The sequence below is a fragment of the Heptranchias perlo genome, chromosome 9 (genome assembly GCF_035084215.1).
Source record: "Heptranchias perlo isolate sHepPer1 chromosome 9, sHepPer1.hap1, whole genome shotgun sequence".
Lineage (NCBI taxonomy): Eukaryota > Metazoa > Chordata > Chondrichthyes > Hexanchiformes > Hexanchidae > Heptranchias > Heptranchias perlo.
The window spans coordinates 31471693-31490993 of record NC_090333.1 but is presented as its reverse complement, the minus strand read 5'-3'; the positions used below and the strand labels follow the sequence as shown (position 1 = coordinate 31490993).

General features: G+C 41.6%; 1 protein-coding gene across 5 annotated transcripts in view; it reads left to right on the top strand.

Annotated features, from left to right (window-relative positions):
* Window positions 1-19301, top strand: part of rnf220a (ring finger protein 220a) — a 397403-nt gene that overhangs the window by 217219 nt on the left and 160883 nt on the right. For all 5 annotated transcript variants that reach the window (XM_067990120.1, XM_067990122.1, XM_067990119.1 and 2 more), the window contains exon 3: window positions 10447-10576. In XM_067990120.1, the coding sequence (XP_067846221.1) occupies window positions 10447-10576 (130 nt within the window). The remainder of the gene's footprint in view (window positions 1-10446; window positions 10577-19301) is intronic.

The following is a 19301-nucleotide window of genomic DNA, read 5'->3' as shown; positions in this document are numbered from 1 at the left end:
CCCATGTCTTTGTAAGTATGTTTTGAAACAGTTCCAGCTGTTGAAACTTTCCTCTTTAATAAAATGTCAATAGATAAAAGTGAAAAACGGCTGGACATTTCATCAGTCGTTGTAGAGGTAGATTTTACAGGCTTCAATTTAAAAAATGCAAAGTGGGAACTGCTGAGAGCTGAAGCTTGACAGAGCACTATATGTCCACACCCCAACCTTAGAGACTCCAAGAAGATGGTAGCCCTGATTGGCAGGACCGACATGGTGAGTTGATTTTTAAAAATTGAACATGGACCTGTATTTTTTAACTAATAATTGACAGTTAGAAAATTAGGCATAGAGAGTCACTGCTGGACTTCCATTATTCTCCTATGTGGAGCTTATACTGAAGCGGTTTGATTCAATGTGCATACGCGTGCGTTCATACACAGATCTATATGCACACACATCTATACACACACCTATACACACACACACGCACACACATCCATACGCACACACCTATACACACACACATCTATACACACACACACACGCACACACATCCATACACACACATCTATGCACACACACACACATCTATACACACATACGCACACACATCTATACGCACACACCTATACACACACACACACCTATACACACACACACGCACACACATCCATACGCACACACCTATACACACACACACATCTATACACACACACACACGCACACACCTATACACACACACACATCTATACACACACACACACGCACGCACATCCATACGCACACACCTATACACACACACACATCTATGCACACACACACGCACACATCTATACACACATACGCACACACATCTATACGCACACACCTATACACACACACATTTATACACACACACGCCTATACACACACACACATCTATACACACATCTATATACACAAATACATCTACACACACAATCTACACACACACAAAACATCTATACACACACAAATGCAGTTATTATATTATAGGAATTAAAAATAGGTTGAGTCCATAGCCTTATCGGATCCCGAATTGTCTTTCACAAAAGCATAAATGTGCAATATCACCCGACTATGCACTGTGTTCAATTTTGGTCACCATGCCACAAAAAAGATATACATATATTGGAAAGGGAAGAAAAGAGCAACATTATTGATTCCAAGTGTAAAAGGTGGTAAACTATGAAGAAAGATTAGAGAACTTAAGTTTTATAGTCAGAAAGAAGATGGTATAGAGGGGGAAACCTCATCAAAATATTTATTAAAATATTACGGATAAATTAAATTCTGATTATTACTTAAAAAGTAAATCAAGACGGTAGCACCAAAGGACATAAATTTGAATTAGTGAAAAGTAAATTTAAAACAGATATCAAGAACAGCGTTTTCCTCAAATAGTGTAAATTGTCAGGCAGAGGAGCAGAGGGGCATGAATATTGGAATTGTTCAAAATACATTTGGATGCTATGATAGGAGGGCTAGTTGGAGTTAGTATGAGGACGGGTTTTGATGGTCCAAATGATCTTTTCTCATTGCTGACTTTTCTTGCATTTTTCTGGACTTTTTTGGGCAGCCTCTCTTCCTGCAGTAGTCCACTCCATCATGGATTTATCATCTCTGTGTAATTTTTTAGTTAGTGTCTTGCTATTTTATTAAAACTGAGATACAACAAAAAATTATTAATAAAAACAAAAACTACAAATGTTGGAAATCTAAAACAAAATAAGAAAATGCTGACAATACACAGCAGGGCAGTCAGCGTCTGTAGAGAGAAAAGACAACATTTTGGGCACAGCCCTTTTCCAGGACTAAAAACTGGAATAAAAACAAGTATTTTAGTAGAATTGGAAGAAAAGCGTGAGGGGGAACAGCAGATACTCCAATCACAGAGTGGAATTTAATTTAAACTTAATAAACTTGAACGAAAAGCTGGCAATTGTTAATGATATAAAAGATCATCACAGTGAGGCAAAGGAAAGACATTTAAAAAAATCTTCAACAGCTAATACAGTAAAAGTTATGTTACGTACCTATGACAAGCTCATCCCATTTTTTGTCAGATGTCACCCCCATGAACCCTCCTGGGAGAGGCACAAATTAAACAGTTGTAGCCAATTGAGAAATCCTCTGTTAAAATTCTCTTTCAACTTTTTAAAGGCAAGCCCTAGGAGGCCCCAAACCTGTTTGTTATTTTCCAGGATATGAGTGTCCCACCCAAAGAAAAAGGTGGGAAAAGGGGAGGAAATTGGGGGAAAAAAGAAATAGTTTGAAGATGCGGTTCTAAAACAAAATCTAAAAATACTGGAAACACAGACTCAGCCTGCAAAGAGAAAAATATAGTCCAATACCAAGAGTGCAGATCATCTCCTCCCCCAACAGAACTGACAAAAGGCCTACACCCAGACTGTCAAATCCCTTCCACTTCCAATGAACACCAAGAGACCCACCCCACATCATCAGCACCCCTGCTGTAAAGACAATTGGAAATTTGGCTAATATCTGACGTTAATGAAGACCAGAAGGCTGCATAGTGCCCAGGAGAAAGATGAAATATTGTTCCTGAAGCTTATATCGAGCTTGTTTGGACCAGTGTAGCAGGGGAACAGGGTGGGATTAGGAGGGGGAGTTAAAATGGCTGGCCATTGAGGTCAAGATCACACTTGTGGACTGAATAGAGGTCAAGATCACCCTTGTGGACAGACTAGGGGTCAAAATCACACTTGTGAGCAGAGTAGAGGTCAAGAACAGACTTGTGGGCAGAATTTAGGACAAGATCACACTTGTGGGCAGAATAGAGGTCTAGAACACACTTATGGGCAGAATAGAGGTCAAGATCACACTTGTGGACAGAATAGAGGTCAAGATCACACTTGTGGGCAGAATAGAGGTCAACATCACACTTGTGGGCAGAATAGAGGTGTTCAGCAAAGTGGTCACCTAATCTGTGTTTGGTTTCCTCAGTGTAGAGGAGACTGCACCGTGAGCAGCAAATACAGTATACTAGATTGGAAAAAGTGTACCTAAACTGAAGGAATGTTTCAGGTCGTGGACAATGGTGTGGAAGAGAAAAATGAATAGGCGCTGCACCTGCTGCAGTTACATAGGAAAGTGCCAGAGGAAGAGCAGCTGGAAGTTGGGATGGTGGAAGAGTCAACAAGGGTTCTTGAAGGAGACAGTCCCTCTGGAAAGCAGAGAAGGGTGAGGGAGGGAAGATATTTTTGGAGATGGGATTATGTTGAAGGTGGCAGAAATCGCTGAAGATGATCTGGTGAATATAGCGGCTGGTGAAATGGAAGGTGAGGACAAGGATGCCCCTGCTGTTGTTCTAAGAGGGGGAGCGGATGAGAGCAGGAAAATGGGAGTATATAGTCAGAGGTCCTGTTGACCACTGTTGAGAGGAATTCTCGGCTGAGAAAAAGGAGGACGTTTCAAAAGTTCTGGTACAGAAGGTGGAGTCATCAGAACAAATGTAATAGATCTGGGAAAAACTGGGAGAAAGAGATGGAGTCAGCAAAGGAAGTAGGCTGAAAAGAAATTTACTCTAGGTAGTTGTGGGAGACAGTGGGCTTGTAATAGATATCTTTGCCCATCACTAGTGATAAAGAGAGAAATCTAGGAAGGGAAAGGAAGAGTCAGAGATGAGCCAAGTGAAGGTGAAGGATGGATGGAAATTTGATCCATAGTTAATGAAATTCTCAAGATCAGAGTGAAAGCAGAAAGCAGCACTAACACAGTCATCAATGTAATGGAAGAAAAGTCAGAGGTGGTGCTTGAATAGGATTGGAACAAAATGTTCCACATGTTCTACAAAAAGACAGGCATAGCTGGGATCCGTGAAGGGAGTTAAAAGTGAAGTTGTTCAAGGTGAAAACAAGTTAAGCCAGATAGAGGGTGGTGGATGCAGACTGGTTGAGCCACTGTTTAAGGAAGAAATGGAGGACCCGGAGACCATCGTGATGAGGGATGGATATGTACTGGGACGGTACGTCCATAGTGAGAACAAAAGGCTTTTAGGGCTGGATAACCTGAAGTTGTCAAAGTGGCAGAGGTCATCAGTGGTGTTGCGGTAGATGGGTAGAGACTGGACAAGGAGGGAAAGAATAGAATTTAAAAAAAGAGTAAATTAGGTCAGTGGGACAGGAGCTGAATGTCCTGAAAAAATGCTTACTAATAAAAAAATTCTTAAGTTACAAATCAGTGAGGTAGTGATGTCATCCAACTGTCAATCATGTCATTGAGCTCACCTCTCTTTTAAGCAAGGTAAATTCTTCTCAAGATATTTCAGCTTTGTGATCCAACCTTTTTAATTTAGCAACATTACCCCACCAAATTTATATATTCACAATATATTGCATTGTCTCTTTATAGGTTTATTTTAAGTCAAAATTAGATATCAGATTGTGGGGCCATGGACCGCTAAAATTAACTATTTGTAACCAGATAATTTTATTCTCGGAGCAAACAATATCACCACATCAAAACTCTGTACTAATTTTAACTTCCTAATGATCAGAAGCTAAATAAACCATTTCAAATTTACCAGTAACATTACGACATAAAAAAAATCCATGTCTGAACTTTGCGATTGCCATTGAATTTTAGAAAAACTCGATTTAAGACATTACTTTGAGGTGCCGGCTTGTCTTCTCCTTTCTCCATCTGATTTGCTCACTAACAATTGCACTGACCAATTCCATTAACCAGAGCTGTGCAATTCATTGCACAGTACCATCCTCAATGTACCAGAACAATTCTGTTGCGGGAGTGGCGGGGGGAGGAAAGGGGGAAGAGAGAAGAAGTGAGAGAATTGTTAAATATACTGCTGTCCACCGAGGGAATTGTTTGATCCCTATGGAATGATCATCAATCATTTAACTAAGCATTAATGAGGAATAGCGCCCTGCCTACAATTTGCCAGACCTCTGAACATCCACAGTCCTTTGGAACAAAATGTTGCCCTGTCAGTTTTATGAAATGAAAATCCGAGTTAGAATTGAGGAAGGGGGTTGGGCTTTGAGGATTAAATGGTTTTGCACATGGTTATTTGTGAGTTGTAGATGCACTGCAAGGAAATGTGAAGGTTTGATTAAATGTTCAGAAATAGAATTAACCCTTTTCCAGCCTGTACAGTGTGAAAGGATGAACAGAATGCCTCCAGGGTTATGTGTAAGAGTCTCCTCCCCTCCATTTTGTCTGTTTTCCCAGTGACAGCAGACAAAGGAGAATGTAATTTCCTGAATGCTGGTTTACTTATAGCGCAAATGTAGCAGAGATCCTGGCCGGCTGATCAATGACTATTTGTCATAAGCAGACTCGATTGGTTTGTAGTTATCTGTACAAAAAAGTGAACTGTAATTTTAGCAGCCGTGTGTAAACATATAAAACATGCCCCTTCTCTTTCAAAAGTATCATAACTACTACTAGACAGAAAAGACAACATAAGGCCTCAAGGATCATGGTTCACCTTGCCAATTATGGAAGAGAGAAATTTGGTAGGTGAGGGGGAGGGAGTTATCTAATCAGAAGGGTAGTTGTGGAGACCACCATACTTTTCATAATAAAGACATTTTTCATAAGTTTCAGAGATGGTATTACATCTTCAAAATTGTTTAAAAACATAATAGCTGGTACTTTGCGTTGCCAATTTTTTCCCTGTTGTCCCCACCTCTTCTCCTGAAGACACTGATTTCTGCTGGACCATGGATCTAAGGCTCTGGTTGCCCTGTCGCACTATCCTTTTTATTACAGCCTAAGCTGTGTGTGTGAGCTGTCTTCAGTCGACATTCCTAGTCTTTCTAGAAGGTGTAATTGGATCGAGATCAGGAGCCAGAACCCTTAATTATTTTTCCCCTCCCTAACCCAGGGGCCGTAAGGCCAATTGCAGCACCCCTACTGCCACCTTGGTTGAGTAACTAACTCAGTAGATACCAGGAATCAAACCTGGGACATGATGTAACTTTATTAATTAAGAATGATGGTGGACTCTGTGACAGCTGTCATGTCTTCACCCCCTTCCTCCACCTCCCCAATTAACCCAGTGCAGTTTCTTCCACACAAGATTCTTCTGTTAGGACATTTGTGCCCTCTCAGTCACATTGAGCTTAGTATAGTTATCTTCCTTTGTAGTCAATAAAGTGACACTTGGTATTTGACAAATGAGTTACATTTCTGCCCAGAAGACAAGTAAATAACAAATATATCTATTCAAATAATGATTCAGTCATTCCTGGCGACCATCCTACATTTTGGCCAGCTGCTGATGCTGTTTTGAAAACTTGATTTATTATACCTTGAAACTATTGGAAATACTCTGGTCAGACTGACAAGCCCCAATTTCAACTCAAGGCACGTTTGGGCAGGGCGGGGTGCAGGACAGGAGGGAAACTCCCAAGGATTCCTTGGCGTGCGGCACGGGCCCTTTTAACTCCTGGGCCTCGCTTATATAGCTCTGTTTCTGTCTCTGGCTCGAAACCAGTGGCAGTGGGTCTTGGCTGGTGGGCAGGAGCGGTAATTGGGGTAGGAACCGGGCACTACCAGGGATTGAAGGACAGAGTCCCCAACAAGGTATGTCAAGCAGTAGTGGGGACCCGGGCCAAATGAGAGCAGAGAAATTTCAGGGCAGAAGCATGGGGCAGGGAAGGCCCACGTTTTTTTTGTTGGGCCAGGAGGAGTGTTCCTGCTCCTCTGGCTTACAAAAAACCTTACAGAAATTTAAAAATAAATACTCACCTGGGCCTCTTCTGGCCAAAGCTGCAAAAGTTGGTGGACAGGTAAAGGTTGCCTCTAACTGAAGGGGAGTATGCAAATGGGGAGAGTAGCTTCCCTTTTTGATGGCTCCGGCATGTTTGGGGTAGAAGATTAAAAATTTTCATTGCACTTGAGAACGATATTGGGATCTTAAAGCCTATAGTTAGAATTTAGAAATGTTAATGTTGCGATTGTTTTTTATTGGTTGTTTTTTCAGGTGTTACCTACTACAATCTAATTGGAATGGAGAAAGGTGCCTCCAAATTCAGAAATTCTTAGTGTTGTTTCAATTCATAAAAAATAGGAACAGATATCTGAATAAACTTCAGCTTAGACAAACTCCAATTCCAATGAAGCTCTGAAAGGCATCCCTATAGCAATGGAACCTGAAGGAACAGTCTCAGTATGAATGAGAGCTGAATTGAATGCTGAACCCAGAGTTTAAATTAAACTGAACTCTTTTCCAAACTGATGAAAAAATTAGTTAAATTTTGCCCCAGGTTAAGTTATGAAAATATTTCAAATCATTTTTAAGATATTTGATTTTCCCCTCTCTTTAACTACTTGCCCCCCGCCAACCCCCACCACACACACTCCGTTGGCTAAGATGGAAAGCAAGCAATCTCTTCCTAGACCTGACAATGCTATTCTTGGTACAATGCTTTTTGTTGACTCACTTGCTGATTTTTCCTCCTTCCCTCTTTCCTTGCGGGAAGCATCTGGCTTCTGCTCGATGTCTTTACTTAGATGCGATGGCCAGGATCAGGAACTCTCCATGTGGAAAATCTCAGAAATGAATCTGTATCCCTGTTTATCATATTGAACAGTTCCCCAGCTGCTTTCCTCTCATATATTTCTGATCAAGTTCCTATTAATCACTCAACTGACCAAAATTGTGTTGTGAGACCCTATCTGACTGATCAGAGCAGTTTGAAAGAGGTCTTAATGCAAAACTTGTCTCTAGAAGGACACAGATTTTTGTTTAATTTTATTTGCGTATTCTAGTGATTAAAAGAAATCTTTTGTCAATAAACACCAGTGTTCAGCCAAGCTGCAGTGAATATAAGCATCTGCCATGTGTTCAGTAGGTGTCAGGATGCTTAGCTTGCTAATTGCTGACCTATTAATAAATGAGACTTTAATACAGTACAGCTAGAGGCAGGGGATGAGGCCAAGGGTGGAGGCAGCTGTTTACATGACATCTGTTTGTGCTGGTGTATGGCCGTAACAGGATTTCCCTGCTGGAAACGTGTGTGCTTTTTTTGGGAGACAGTCACAGCAATTTGTATTGTTCATGAGAGGTCTGGGGACAAAAATAGAACCCAAAGTAATTTCTAGCTGAGATCTGTTTTCAGTTCCCTCCAATTCTTTTTTAAAAGTTTAGAGGAAGTAGTGTCTGACTGTAAATATTGTAGGTTATTTTTATCAGAGCAAATTTAACATTATTGTCTGCAAACTCTTGATATACCTTATCAGGAATGGAAAAAAAGTGATAGAATCATGTTTGTACTTTACTCACGTTCCCCTCCCCCTCTTTTAAACAAAATCTGAAAGGACTGTGTACTGCAACATTCCTGTCCATCTGTCCCTTTAATTATCCAATTGTGTCTATAATTGAGATGGCTGACAGCCATTGATATCTTACTGTAATGCCTGATATCTGGTGATTTATTAGACAAAGAAAGCAGAATGGAAAGTTTAGGTATCAAGGTTTGACAACTATCAGAATAAAACTTTTGCGAGCTCGTTGGCGTAGCAGCGTAGAATAGATTTAAAAAATGACACAGTCAACTTAGATACCGACCTCTTTGTAGTCTGACACTTTTATTTTCTTCTACCATGATGTCAGCTCATCTATTAGGCATCCTGCTTTAGCTGGTAAGACACATAAGAAGCTTCTAGATTCCTCCATGTCATGCAATCCGGTGCCGTGCTGATGGGAAGCATTCCTCTTGATAGCGATGCCATTCTTTTCCTCCTTTTTCTGATTTTGACTTCTTTTGCTTCCTCCACTACCCAAAAAACAGAAGCCTGTCAACTCTACATGCCTCTCTCAGACAGAAGGATAGGATATCCAGGTTGAATCATAAAGGTTCCAGTTAAACTTAGCAAAAATAATTCAAATCAGTTGTTCTACTGAGGTGATATGAGTTGCTTTGAAATAGTATCAATTGGAATTTGAAGCAGGGCATTAAAACACAGTCTTGTAGTTGGATGAAAGGACAGTTTGAGGATTTTTTGACAAATTGATCAGCCCTTTCCCTCAATCCAAGTGCCCGCTGACCGCAGGAGCTTACGATATATTTGGAAATTGTTGCATCTTATCGCTCTGATGACACTGAACAGCCCTATACATTTGAAATTTTTGGAGTGTTTATTCTTTCATATAAAGTTCTTTTTCATGTATTTTGCTAATTCAGCAAGGTTTGTAGTAACAGTTTACTTAGAGCCATAAATATATGTTAGTAACAATAAATAAGATTGAAAAGTAACATTTTTAATTGACCAGCATAAGATAATTATTTATCAGCCATTGGCTACTTAAATAAAATTTAATCAGGTGACTACTATAGGAGACGTGTACCTACTTATCTGAATTGAATACGTAGTCTTAAAAGTTACCACGGGAATATCTGTGTTTTTACCACCATCATTTTTTAGTCACTCCTTGTTGTTATGTTCTTTCCTTTGAAGCTGCTGATTAGAGGGTGCCCTGGCAGCATGTATTTTGTGTGGAATGCTACTATATAAGTAGGTAGTACCATCTCCAGCATTCCTTCTCCATTCACAAAATTGCTGCAGAACTTCATGATGTCCCATCACAGGAAGCTCAAGACAAAGGCCTGGATTCTCCTCTTTCCACCAGAGTAGTGTCAGGACAGGACATATCCAGTGCCACTAACCTGCCGTGACCCTGATCCGTTTTCCTGGCTTAGGGGTCATTTTGTAAGCATGGTGGGCTTCGGGCAGGATTCCCGCTAGCAAGTGGGAGCCTGCCACTGCAACCAAGGAAAATTCTGGCGATGCTGCGATGAAACTGTCGCTGCAGCACCAGAAGAAGCAGGGGCAAGGTCAAAAGGGCAACAGGGCCCTGGAGATCTGACTTGCATTTTGCTGTTAGCCTTTGGCTCATAAACACGGCTTAATGGGAGGGAGAGGTGCCCACTACAAGACCTTCTTTCCCCACAAAGGGCTAGGAGGGGCCATCCATTGCTGTACCAGAGATTACTGGCACCCCTCTGGGATAGCTCGTGGCTGTCTGGGTAGAGACGGGGAGCGGGGGGGGGGGAAATAAATCCAAGTTGGAGGCAGAGAGATGGCGGTAGACCTCACTACCCACTTTTCCCCATAATTTTTGCCGCTACCCTGCCTGATTTGGGTGGGATAATAGAGGAAAATCTAAGCCAAAATATCCGCTTCCAGGCTGCCTCTAACCAGTAGTTTAAAGCATAAAACATGATAACAAGGAACAACAGAGAGACACTGATCAGTGTACAGATATCCCCTTTTATAACACTTAGAATAATGGGCCATTCAGGTGACTGTAGTTCCAATGCAATAATAAGCTTGATAAGTAAACTGGTTTAGTAGTCATTGCCTAGTTTTTTTTAAGGGGGGGAGGCTGGAGAAACATTTAATTTCTCAATTAGTGTGGTATATTTGTAATAATTTTTGTGTTTTTCTTCTAATCAGGTAAGAAGAAAGCGACTCTGTATGACACTCAAGCCCCAATATGCCCCATCTGTCAAGTACTGCTCCGTCCAAGTGAACTGCAAGATCATATGGAACAGGAACTGGAAAAACTCACTCAGAGCAACATATGGTACGACATCTTTACCTTTTTACTAGTGTCAGGGCCACAGCATTAAAGAATCTACATACACACACACACAGAGGAAAAAAATTATAGTGAACTATCATGGAAGCAGGCAAGCTGATAAGATTTACACACAGATTATCTGTGTTGTCACTGGTGATGGAGTGCACATGCACCCGGTCACTCAGGCTGGGTTAGGATTGAAATGAACATCTATTACAGATGAGTTAAAGACTTGGCTTCGATGTGCCCCTTTCAGCGGCACTTATTGCTTGCTTTTTTTTGGTTCGCTTGGTTTTTTTTGAATTTTCCTACTGATTTGCTTGGGTTAAATAAAATGTGTAATTTTCAGGATGGCATGGAGGAGTTCCACCATTTTTATTTTGCATGATGAAGGGATGTTATAATATATAGAACACAAACAGCCTATTTGCATGAAATGACTGTGCAGTGCCAAATTTGTTAATGACTAGTTTTGGTGTTTTAACTAGTCGATTGGTGTAGAGGACACAATGACATAAAGTGATATATTTGCAATTTAGCTGGAGAACTGGCTGCCGATTCTGAATATAAGCCAATAACATAGTTGTTCAGATTTGTTTTCGGAGGTTACTTGTGTTTACATTCCATTGACAGTCTGAGAAAATAGCCTTTAAATTGATCCACAAATTTTGTTTGCTGGAGACATAAATTGTGAAAATCTAGATTTCCAACTGGCTAACTTAAATTCACGTATGCAATGAAACTGTCCAACCAAATATGCCTCTATTGCCAGGGCAATCTGGTACAAGGTATAAATTTTATTTATTACTTATCTATTAAAAAGACAGCTGTATTGAATCAGAACAGACCAATATATTTTATTGTGTTGTATAGGAATGAATGCTGCATTTATCCCACAGCTACCTGTCTCAAACTAGTAGCTGCAGTATGGGTTCTAACCAGTACTCTGATTGGCTGAAATTCAGTTGTTATGCCCTGGAGAGTGCTTTATGTATGTGTGCTGATACGCATGCACAGAGCCCGTCACCCAGCGGTTCAAGTTTAAATGTTTGGAGACCATGCCTGAATTGACTAAGCATTTAAATTAATGTCGAGTAGGTTTAAAAAGTGCTCAGGAGGTCCAAGGGACCCCCCTGGGCATTTTTAAACCCGGTTTGACATCTTGCTGGATTTACACTCCCTTTGGTATCAAACTGAAACAGTGTGAGATTATCTCTTCCAGAAAGTCTCACAGCATCTCTCCCCAGAGTCAAGTCAAGCCCTGACCCCAGATCTATACTGTGACTTTAGTGTTCATCCAAAGTGGAAAGGTTTTTTTAAATTTAAAAATAATTATAAAAATCTAGAAAAAGAAAAGGCAGGTAAGATTTTTTATTTTTAAGAAGTTTTTTACAAAACAGTAGTTTAATTTTAGGAAGCTTGCCTGTTAGAAAATATCCACTAATTTATGGTTGACATTATTTTTAAAATACTATCTGTTAAAATGCAACAGCAGTTTTTTTAAATATAGAAGACCTGTCAATTACACCAGGTGTTGTAGGGGGTTTGTTTTTGGGTCTTTTCCAATCTAGATTGTTTCAGCTCTTGTACCTTAGATCTCTCTCACAGGTTAGTTCCAAATTCTGATAGAAAGAAAGAAAGACGAACTTAAATTTATATAGCACCTTTCACATTCTCAGGACATCCCAAAGCTCTTCATAGTCAATGAATTTTGAAGTACAGCCATTGTTCTTAAGTAAGCAAACATGGCAGCCAACACGTGCTCAGCAAGGATGCCTCAATGCCTTCATCCATATTATTAATAAAGATTGTGAAGAGCAATTGTCCTAATACCAATCCTTGCAGGACTCCATTCGTGATTGGTCTGCACACATAACCACTATCATTAACAATAACCTTCTGCTTACGAGAGTGCAATAAATTCCTTAACCAAACCAAGAGCTGCCTGCCACTCCCATTGGGTTCTATCTTACTAAGTAGCCTATTGTGTGGCACTTTGTCAAAAGCCTATGGAAAATCCAGATATATGAAATTAACCCTGGGCTACCTACATCCACCACCCTAGTAACTTCTTCAAAATATTCAACCAGGTTGGTACGATATGATGAGAGTCTCTAATAACCCCTTCTCTATCCAGGTGCATACAGACTATCTCTAATGATCTCCTGTAGCATCTTGCCTATAACCAAAGACAAGCTATTGGACCCTCTAATTTCCTAGTTCTGACCTGAATATTGGCACCACATGGGCCTCCTCCAGTCCGTGGGAACAATCCCAGATCCTAGCAATCTGTTAAATAGATGAGCAAAGTACTCGCTGAGCGTAGCTCCCATTTCATTGAGCGCCCTCGGGTAGATGCCATTAGAATCAGCAGCCCAATATGTTTTGAGACCCCTTATTCTATCCAGGACTATATCCACATCCACTTTGACCCTTGCAACTTTAGAGTCAACTGTAAGCTGCATTATTGGTAATGGAGCATCATCTATTGGAGTGAAGACTGATACAAAATAGCCATTTGAAACCTCTACCAAATCCTGTCTGTTTACCTGTATCTGCTTGAGGAATCCTTTAATGGTCCTCTGACTCCAAACACAGTGGGTTTTTTCACAGTTAGGGAGGATGAATCCAGCCCAGACTGATGGGATGAAAGTCTCCGTTCTTTGCCAGCTGTAAGTGCCCTAAATGAAAAGGGTTTGGGAAGTCTTAACCTGTAGCACAAAACTGTTCATAATTCAGCATAATTTGCACAATCATCATTTTTACTCAGAGAGGCCATAAGGATGGCTGCTTAGGGAAATAGAAATAGTCACACCAGTGCAATGGTCAAAGTGATGAGAAAGCACATTATTCGGCATCTAACCTGACATTGGAGCATATGATGCTGATTGATATTACAATTCCACAATACATTAGGTTACATTATATTACAGAACATGTACATTACATTACATTTCAGCTCGTGCACAGTACATTATGTTACAGTACTTGTTCATTACTTTTTATTACCGTACTTATCCAATATGTTACTATGCATTACACAGTGAAGTGAAAAGCCTCATGAATATAATGGTCCCAAATATATGCAGCCGTGCTGGCAGACACCTGCTGTAGGTTTGGCGGGAATACGACAGATGGCTGCAAACTACGTAACTGCCAGGACTGCACCCCAGTGAATTTTCCAGGCCCACGTTTATAGCTGGTGTTTGTCCAAATTTAGATCAGGTAACAGATTACAGATGTTATATTCTTTTTCTTGCTTTAGTCTGTTTTATTTTCCATTTCCTAAACTGGTGAAGGGAAGTGTTCCATACAATCATATAAATTACAGCACAGAAGGAGGCCATTCAGCCCACTGTGCCTGTGCTAGAGTTCTCTGTTCAGCTGGAGCTGTCTACTCTAAGATCACTAAGATATTGTATCAGCAATGGTGCATATTGAAATTTAAAGAACAATTTTGTACTGGGCTCAACAGCCCTACATATAAAAAAAAGAATCTTACAACACCAGGTTATAGTCCAACAATTTTATTTTAAAATCACAAGCTTTCGGAGATTATCCCCTTCGTCAGGTGGGATTCATTCACCTGACGAAGGGGATAATCTCCGAAAGCTTGTGATTTTAAAATAAAATTGTTGGACTAGAACCTGGTGTTGTAAGATTCCTTACATTTGTCCACCCCAGTCCATCACCGGCATCTCCACATTATAAAAAAAAGAGGCAGCAAACTGTATTAGAGCAGAATCCTCTCTAAGAAGGTCTCCTTTCTGACACCCCTTTTATATTACCAGATTTCCTCCAACAGCAGAAGTGGCATTGAAGGTAACCCAATAATATAGATAACCTGACACACATGCTGCTGAAGGCAGTGAAACCCTCCTTGAATGGGAGTTTCACTCACTGTCTCTGACGGAAAGTGCTGGTGATAACAAGTATAAACAGCTCACGCTAGTGGCGATCACCATCGGGTTGCTATTTTAGATCTGGCCATGGGCAGCGTGATCGCTCAGGTAGACCATTCCCCAACATTAAGGAAGGTCTGCAGCTAGACTGGCAAAGTGACAAATCTGATTTTACACTCATTGCAGGAAAATCAGTTGCAGTTAGTTGGTGATATGTATTTATCATGGTGATATTTTAATGATGGAAATATGGTTTTGAATTGTACAAATATGAGTAATCTAAATTCTTATTTGTATTAAAAAACACATGTTTTACTGAGCTTGCAGGCATACAGATTTACTGTCAAAATACAGGGCCTGGCCTGTACTTGGATCACTTTGGCATGTCTGCAACTGCTTTTGTTATTCCAAGCAATATAATTGGGTACAAATGCACATGTGCTTGTTTCTTCATTATTACCATCTCTCTGTGTGATACTCTAGTGAGTAAATGAAAGAGAAAAACGCTTTATTCTGAACAACAAATTCAAGGGATAATTACATGTATAGTCAATATTTATTGGCGAGGCTAACAGCGCTCACCATTATTTCTGTGCAAATCGGACAGTAACTTCTGGCGACCACACATGCGTAGTTAAACGTGGAAATCGGAGGTTGCTGTACCAGATGTCCTGCTCCGCTGTAAGCTCCGCGAAAATGACATCTCAGCTGGCTTCCCATTTAAATGAATGGAACAGCGTGATGTGCATGCACTGATTTGTAGATATGGACTAATCTCACCCGAAAATGTTAGGGCTTGTCCATTCTGATGTAAGCATCCTTTTAACAGCGTGCTAAGCCTTAATGACTGCCAATCAACCTCTCTGGCATTAAAAATGAACTTTAACAAGTGTTGAGTCTCATTCCTTCAGATTTTAATTGTTGTTGGACTTTTAAAAAAAATTTAAATCAATTTTATATTTTTACTTTTTCTTTCTGTCTCTTTCATCTCTGTCTCGTTATTCAAGTTTTCTTACCCTCTCTTTATTTCACATTCCCTGATTTGACATTGAATTAACCATTCGAATTTACACTTCCTGGTTCAGTCTCTGCGTGGCTAATTAACGATGCTTCAATCTGATTGGTTAAGGGGATAGACAGTTGCTTGCCCCATTCACATAGGTCCCAGATGCCCTGTAGAGGGCGTGGCATTGAATGGCTCTCTAATTTACCGGAGTTGCTGTGCAAAAGCTCATAGAAAGCCTATGGGTTTGTTTGCCGCTCACAGCAAAATCCGGCCCATTATGTCCAATATTGCAATTATAATCAACTAAAGAGTTTTCCCATTTTCTGATGTCTTCAGTGATGCTGCTGATTGCACAGTGTTCAGTTCCATTCGTAACCCCTCAGATAATGAAGCAGTCTGTGCCCGTATGCAGCAAGACCTGGACAACATCCAGGCTTGGGCTGATAAGTGGCAAGCAACATTCGCGCCAGACAAGTGCCAGGCAATGACCATCTCCATCAAGAGAGAGTCTAACTACCTCCCCATGACATTCAACGGCAATACCATCGCTGAATCCCCCACCATCACCATTGACCAGAAACTTAACTGGACCAGCCACATAAATACTGTGGCTGCAACAGTAGATCAGAGGCTGGGTATTTTGCAGCAAGTGACTCACCTCCTGAATCCCCAAAACCTTTCCACCATCTACAAGGCACAAGTCAGGAGTGTGATGGAATACTGTCCACTTGCCTGGATGAGTGCAGCTCCAACAACACTCAAGAAGCTTGACACCATCCAGGACAAAGCAGCCCGCTTGATTGGCACCCCATCCACCACCCTAAATATTCACTCCCTTCACCACTGGCACACTGTGGCTGCAGTGTGTACCATCCACAGGATGCACTGCAGCAACTCACCAAGGCTTCTTCGACAGCACCTCCCAAACCCGTGACCTCTACCACCTAGAAGGACAAGGGCAGCAGGCACATGGGAACAACACCACCTGCACGTTCCCCTCCAAGTCACACATCATCCCGACTTGGAAATATATCGCCGTTCCTTCATCGTTGCTGGGTCAAAATCCTGGAACTCCCTACCTAACAGCACTGTGGGAGAACCTTCATCATAGGGACTGCAGCGGTTCAAGAAGGCGGCTCACTACCACCTTCTCAAGGGCAATTAGGGATGGGCAATAAAAGCTGGCCTTGCCAGCGATGCCCACATCTCATGAATATATTAAAAAAACTATAACATGCTAGTGAAAATGAGGTGCATTGAACAACACAGCCTCATTCACGCTGACCGGTTATAGTCACTGCACGCATTCTGCTTTGCTTTGATCTACAGATTGCCTATGGGTATGTGAATTGGAAACCAGATCACTCAGTAGCTCATATAACCTATCCTGCACTATATCCCATGTCCCCATTGATCCTGTCAACCTGCTTTGGTTCTCTGTCCCTAATTCACTGAATTCAAAATCCTTGTCCTCATCTACAAATCCACCCAGGGGCCTCGCCCCTTCTTATCTCTGTGGCTAACACGTGCCCTCTGCTCTTCTGACACATGCTGCCTTTGCAAACACCTCCCTTTTCTATATTAGCCAAGGGATCGGGTTTGTACCAGCAGGTAGTAGAGAGTATGTTCAATGAGCAACATGACATTGTGATTTTGTGATGTACGTCGCATGCTGAGCAATATGTCAAACCTAGGTTTTAGACTAGAGCTGATATAACACTAACCCACTGCCGAACCATCACTTTGGTTGGGCCTTGGTAGAGGTAGAATAGGTAAATTACGATGAAATTCAGCATTTCCTCCTATGATTTTTGTGATGCATATAATAAGATCACAAATGACAAGCAATAGAACAGATCTTGAAAGTTATTTTAGGACATTTTAGCAAACTGGACTGCACAAACATTGAAAATGACTGTACTCCAATTTTCACATGCACTTCCATCCTCTACCCAGTGTTTGAGTGTTTTGACAGTATTTTGCTTTTCTCCTTATCAACAACAACTTGCATTTATATAGCACCTTTAATGTAGTAAAACGTCCCAAGGAGCTTCACAGGAGCTTTATCAAACAAAATTTGACACCGAGCCACACAAGACGATATTAGGACAGGTGATCAAAAGCTTATTCAAAGAGGTAGGTATTAAAGGAATGTCTTAACGGAGGAGAGAGATGTAATGAGGCGGAGAGGTTTAGGGAGGGAATTCCAGAGCTTAAAGCCTAGGCAGCTGAAGGCACAGCTGCCAATGGTGGAGTGATTAAAATTGGGATGCACAAGAGGCCAGAATTGAAGGAGGGTTGTAGGGCTGGAGGAGGTTACAGAGATAGGGAGGGGTGAGGCCATGGAGGGATTTGAAAATAAGGATGAGAATGTTAAAATTGAAGCATTGCCAGACCGGGAGCCAATGTAGGTCAGTGAGCACAGGGGTGATGAGAGAACAGGACTTGGTGCAAGTTAGGATACGGGCAGCAGAGTTTTGGATGAGCTCAAGTTTATGGGGGGTGGAAGATGGGAGGCCGGCCAGGAGAGCATTGGAATAGTCAAGTCTAGAGGTAACAAAGGCATGGATGAGGATTTCAGCAGCAGATGAGCTAAGGCAGGGGCGGAGATGGGTGATGTTACGGAGGTGGAAGTAGGCGGTCTTGGTGATGGAGTGGATATGTGGTCAGAAGCTCATCTCAGGGTCAAATAGGACACCAAAGATGCGAAAGGTCTGGTTCAACCTCAAACAGTGGCCAGGGAGAGGGATGGGGTGGGAGGCTAGGGACCGGAGTTTGTGGTGGGGATCGAAGACAATGGTTTTAGTCTTCCCAATATTGTCCACTGCATTTAACATAATATGGCCCCAATATTTCTCCCCCACACCCCACTCCCAGCACCCGGGTGTAAGTGAGGTCGAGCGCATCGAAAATGCACTCTGCCCCACATAACCTGAACCCGCCTGGATTTCCATGTTCAGGTCATTAGCATCAGGTGCTGGCCCACCCTTGGTACCAACCTACTCCCAGAATTGGGGACAGAAATCCAGCTGCTGTTGCAGGTCTGAGAGGCCAGCAGTGGAGATGGTCTGCTATGGAACCTTCAGGCTGTCGTCCAAAAACAGGAGCCAGAAGAACTTCCAGGCCGGAGGATCCATTTGGGACCTGTACAAAAAAAAACACTATTTACCTCTTTTAGGCCTCTCAGGCCTTGCTGGCTGCCACTCTCCTCTCATCTGAGAGGGGTCAGATGCAGAAGTTCCTGCTAACATTTTCTGAGCATCTGCTCAATGAACGTGGAGGAAATTGAGGCAGAAGGCCCTGATTTCCTCCCTCATTTCCATAGCTACCCCTTGCTTGTGCCTGCAATCCCTAAGGGGATCTTCAGGAAATACCTGGGCAACATAAAGTGGTGGAGACCCAGCACAACAAGTCTCCACCCCTTTTTGTCTCTTTTGCATGTGTTAACTGAGCATTACCTAGAGGCATAAAAAAGAAGAATCTGGGATAGCAATGTTTAAAGCTAGAAGTATAAAATAATAAATATTGACAACAGTTAAGGGCTTAAGGTTACAGATATAAAGATAAGTCCACCAATCCTGTGCTTCTACCGGGATGGTGGGGGTGGTGGGGGAGGCGGAGAGAGAGCATGGGTTGGAGGATTGGCACCACAGTATTGTAACCCTATTTCTGGCCCATGCTCCCTTCGACTGTGGCTGCTCACTGGAAATACAGGATGGGCGAATTTACCAATAAACTCCAGTGTCCGATGGTGTCCTTAGCCTTCAGTTTTGTGCATTGTAACAGATTCTTGGTTACTCCTGAAACCCTCAAATAATAA